Raw genomic sequence first — 5,425 nt, 5'->3', positions numbered from 1 at the left:
ATGTAAGAAATATTTACATTTAACTACGCTGCAAGTAGATCACGTAGTAATTTGAATTTAGCATATACACTTAATGACTTTACTCTATGGAAGCTTAATTATTAATGCAAAAGTTGAAATATGCAAAACGTATGCAAAACTTCACTGACAATTAATTCAATCTTAGTTATCTAAAATAACAGTTAAAACATTACAATAAATCAATATTATTATTAAAAAGTTACGAACTACTACTACTGATGTACCGGCATACATCCGAGTTTGTTTTCGATGGAAAATGACCGATAAGTTCCAAATGAATACCTCCAACTAACCAGTACTATTCTATTTTCTTTTAGATAATGCGTCAAGAAGTTTGTAATTTTAGGACCCCTTCTTAGTTTCTATTCATATGACCAGTATTGAATGACGGAAGTCTTACATGAGAAAGCCTTAACAGATTCATGCAAAAACTCGACAGGACTTCAGATTTTTCAAATTCTAATGATTTTCATTTAGATGTTCATCAATGGTAATGAGTTTGACATTTACTTAAAACAATACGATGAATACCAATACATTATCAAATATAAATATCTAAATATAATAAATATCATCTCCTTGTAAGAGGAAGGCTGTAAATCTCTTAAAGGGACTGTACACCAGATTGGCACCAATTTTTTTATTTTCTGTAACGAATCTCCGGTCAGTTATTTAATAGAATGTTTTACCCTTTGATATCAAAATTGTAAAAAAACATACCAACATTAAAAAAATCGAGTCGGAGATCGGGTTCGACCGGTGTCGCCAAAATTGCAGTTCAGTGCTGTATCCACTGTGCTATGAAGGCTTACTCTAAACACTTGGAATATTTAAGGTATATACCTAACATGGTCATATCACGTGATAACATCGACTAGCCAATTACGCATAAAGAATGAATTCTACAAGGTAGAAATACCTAGAAATATTTTTAATGGAAAAATACTGCGAAAAATAAATTAATTGTAATTTCATGTATATCAGTTAGTAAGTTCCAATGTATTGTACACATCGATACCAAGTTTATGTCAGTTTTCGAAAATTTTCTTTTTTTTTCGCTGTTTTATCATACGGAGTACAGACCCTTTAAAACAGGTAACAGGTAAAATATGTGTTATATCTTTAACGCTTCAAATTATCTTAATAAGTTGAATTGTGTCTTTTGTACCTTGCAGTGTATGAATGTCACCCAAGTAATTCAATACTTTTGCAATTTAATACTACAACGGATACGATTCGCGTTTAAAATGTGCATTATGGGATAGCCTCACTGTGTTTTAATGGAGCGATTTAAAATGTCGTTGATTCACACATCAAAGAAAATCATTGCCGTCGGCTTGCTCTTGACCAGTTTAACATTTGTGATAATGTTTGAATACATTGACCGGGTTCATGTAATACGTTTACACGTATATATGCCGCCTAGCCGACCATTTCGACCCGCCGACAACATTTTGGCAGTCATAAGAACCTTAACAGTAACACCGGAACACCTAAGGACCATATCATCAAATCCGGACCTGATCGACAAAATCAACGCATCATCAGGTGTCCATTATCCAGTGACTTTTAAAAGACCCTATCTGATTGAAAATACAAAATTATGTTCATCTGTGCCTAATTTGGCTGTGTTAATCATTGTTCATACCGCTCCAAACCATTTTGAATTAAGAAATGCAATGAGAAGAACTTGGGCTAATGATACGCATTATGAATCTCTAGGAAAGGTAAGAAAATTGTTCCTTCTTGGTACAGTCAATAACCAAACGCTTCAGACAGAATTGGAAAAGGAATTTAAACAAAACCAAGACCTCTTACAAGGAGATTTCGTCGGTGCTGACAGTAATCTTACACATAAAGGTGTTATGGGGTACCTTTGGGTTTCTGAGCGGTGCCAGAATGCTAAATACATCCTGAAAGTTGACGATGATATCGTTGTTGATATGTACAGACTATTTACTAAAGTTATACCAAACTTTAAAAACAAAACAAAACAAATCCTTTGCAGTTATATAACACCAGGAACTATGCTTATTACTCGGGAAAAGAAAAACAAGTGGTATGTAAATGAAAACCATTTTCAAGGACAACAATTTTATCCTGAATATTGCAGCGGATTACTGGTCCTCTTTACTAATGACGTCATACCAGCAATATTTAAATCTGCATCGGTGTCGCCATTTTTCTGGGTGGATGACGTAAATTTGTACGGCTTTGTGTCAAACCATCTTCTAAGAAATAATATCAACGGCTTAGAGGAAAAGGACCACCTGCTGGACGGACAGAAGGCCTTAAAGTGTTATAGAAACGAAACAATGAATCGGCAGCATAAATGTAATTATCTTGTTACCGGGTCCCGAAAAATACAAGTTTTAGTAGACATATGGTCGGAAATGACTAAACAGTACGAAAATGAAAAAGTAGAAAAAATTGAAGAAGCCGTGACATCAACAATTACTTCCAAAACGATGATTCGGCCAGCGGGAGACTTGGCAGCCATAGGGACTTTTACAGTAGACACTGAAGACCTAAGGGCCATATCACCAAATCCGGACCTAATCGCCAAAATCAACGCCTCATCGGATGTCAAATATCCAGTGACATTTAAAGGATCATATCTGATTGAGAATCCAGAATTATGTTCATCTGTGCCTAATTTGGCTGTGTTAATCATTGTTCATACCGCTCCAAACAATTTTGAATTAAGAAATGCAATGAGAAGAACTTGGGCTAATGATACGCATTATGAATCTCTAGGAAAAGTTAGAAAATTGTTCCTTCTTGGTACAGTCAATAACCAAACGGTTCAGACAGAGTTGAAAAAGGAATTTAACGAACACAAAGACCTCTTACAAGGAGATTTTGTCGATGCTTACAGGAATCTTACCCATAAAGGTGTGATGGGGTACCGTTGGGTTTCCGAGCGGTGCCGGAACCCTAAATTCATCCTTAAAGTTGACGATGATATCGTTGTTAATATGTACAGATTATTTACTAAAGTTATACCAAAAATTAGAAACAAAACAAAACAAATTCTCTGCCATTATATACTTCCAGGAACAATGCGTATTTTACGGGAAAAGAAGAGCAAGTGGTATGTAAATGAAAACCATTTTAAGGGACAGAAATTTTATCCTGAATATTGCAGCGGGTTTCTGGTCCTCTTCTCTAATGACGCCATACCGGCAATGTTCAAAGCCGCATCGGTAACACCATTTTTCTGGGTAGATGACGTGTATCTGTACGGCCTTGTTCCAAGCCATGTACCAGGTTTTACATACACTAGTTTAGAACAAGAGGCCCACGTGCTAAACGGCGATAAAGCCTTAAAGTGTTATAGAAACGAAACAATGAATCGCCTGCACAAATGTAATTATCTAGTAACTGGTTCCCGAACAATGCAAGTTTCAGTGGATATATGGTCGGAAATGACTAAACAGTACGAAAAGGTAAAAGAAAATGAAAAAGCTGTGAGTTCGACAATCAATCATGAAACGATAATTCGCCCAGCCGACAAACTTTTGGCAGTCAAAGGGAACCGTACAGTAGCCCCCGAAGACCTGACAGCTATATCACCAAATCCGGACCTGATCGCCAAAATCAACGCCTCATCGGATGTCCAATATCCAGTGACTTTTAAAGGATTTTATCTGATTGAAAATCCAGAATTATGTTCATCTGTGCCTGATTTGACCGTCTTAATCATTGTTCATACCGCTCCAATCCATTTTGAAAGGCGCAATGTAATGAGAAAAACTTGGACTAATGATACGCATTATAAATCCTTAGGAAATGTAAGAACATTGTTCCTTCTCGGTACCGTAAATGACAAAACGGTTCAGACAGAATTGGAAAACGAATTCAAAAAACACCAAGACATCTTACAAGGAGATTTCGTCGATGCTTTCAAGAATCTTACACATAAAGGTGTGATGGGGTACCGTTGGGTTTCCGAGTGGTGCCGGAACGCTAAATACATCCTGAAAGTTGACGATAATATCGTTGTTCATATGTTCAGATTATTTACTAAAGTTATTCCAAAATATACAAACAAAACGAAACAAATCCTATGCAATCATATTTTACCAGGAACTATGCTCATCATTCGGGAAAAGAAAAGCCAGTGGTATGTAAATGAAAACCATTTTAAGGGACAGAAATTTTATCCTGAATATTGCAGCGGGTTTCTGGTCCTCTTTTCTAATGACGTTATTCCAGCAATATTCAAAGCCGCATCGGTGACGCCCTTTTTCTGGGTGGATAACGTGTATTTGTACGGCCTTGCGCCAAGCCATGTACCAGGAATCACATACAATGGTTTAGATAAAAAAGACCACATGCTTGACGGCGACAAGGCCCTGAAGTGCTATAGAAACAAAACATTGAATAACCAGCATAATTGTAATTTTCTTGTTACTGGTTCCCAAACAGTACAAGTGTCAGTCGAAATATGGTCGGAAATGACTAAACAGTACAAACAAGAGAAAGTAGAACATTTTGAAGTAGATTTGCCTTCGACAATCAAATACAAAACGACGAAGGATTCTGAATGACGGTTCGTACTTGTGTTATGTGGAATGTTTACTCTTGAGTCTCTAATTCAGTGACGTTTTGGTCCCTTGCATTGTGTCTCTAAACAGGGCTTATATTTGAATTTTTGACTTCTTGGCTTGTCCTTTTAGTTTTCATTGCATCGTAACGTAAGTCATGAACACATTCAGAACATAACTCTTTGATATGATTTCGTTGGATAACCGTTTTATACCATGATGTAAAATGAAAAAGGTGTTAAAATGTTCGTATGTTTTAGATATTAGGAGATTAAGACTGGTGAAACTATTTTTATGAGAGCACCCAATGCTTTACTTTAATGAAAGATGCATACTTACCCAATTTGAAGGAAAAAAATAAAAGAAAATATAAATAAACATGCATGCAGCCTAATGTAATTGCTCGATTTGTCGGTTGCTTTTACTTTTGTACAAAAACTTAAAATCTCAAAACTGTAGTAACAAACACCTTTTTTTACAATTATTTTATATATTCATCTGAGATATTTGTATTTTCAGAATTGTTCCATACTTATCTCGGACTGTTTTTTGAACCCAGTTACTGAAGGGATGGACTTTTGTTTCAAAGGGAAATAATTTTCTAAGAAGGGAATATCAAATTTTAAGAATTTTTTCGCAACCCTTACAGTGCAAACATACCATTTTTGAATAAACATGAGTTAACATAACCTTGCTAACTTAAAATATTTAGCGTCTTTTTTAAAAGACTAGCATTCACTTATCGATCATTTTAGGTAGAGAAATATGAATAAATGTCCATCAATTTAATATCATATTTGACATTAATTGAGCATGCTGAATATATATACCCATCTGTTTCATATGTCAGTGTT

At 35.5% G+C, this 5,425-nt stretch overlaps 1 protein-coding gene across 1 annotated transcript; it reads left to right on the top strand.

The window, feature by feature from the left end:
* Window positions 1–1,223: 1,223 nt before the first annotated feature.
* Window positions 1,224–5,180, top strand: LOC128245576 (uncharacterized). Its single transcript, XM_052963775.1, has 2 exons — window positions 1,224–4,576; window positions 5,091–5,180. The coding sequence occupies exon 1, from the start codon at window positions 1,302–1,304 to the stop codon at window positions 4,572–4,574; it is 3,273 nt and encodes a 1,090-aa protein (XP_052819735.1). The 5' UTR covers window positions 1,224–1,301; the 3' UTR covers window positions 4,575–4,576; window positions 5,091–5,180.
* The last annotated feature ends 245 nt before the right edge of the window (window positions 5,181–5,425 follow it).

This window comes from Mya arenaria, chromosome 9 (genome assembly GCF_026914265.1).
Source record: "Mya arenaria isolate MELC-2E11 chromosome 9, ASM2691426v1".
Taxonomy (NCBI): domain Eukaryota; kingdom Metazoa; phylum Mollusca; class Bivalvia; order Myida; family Myidae; genus Mya; species Mya arenaria.
This window is presented reverse-complemented; position numbering and strand designations above follow the sequence as displayed.

What these genes read in the sequence shown, in the direction of transcription:
- LOC128245576 (XM_052963775.1), top strand. Translation starts at nt 1,302, where the DNA reads ATGGAGCGATTTAAAATGTCGTTGATTCACACATCAAAGAAAATCATT.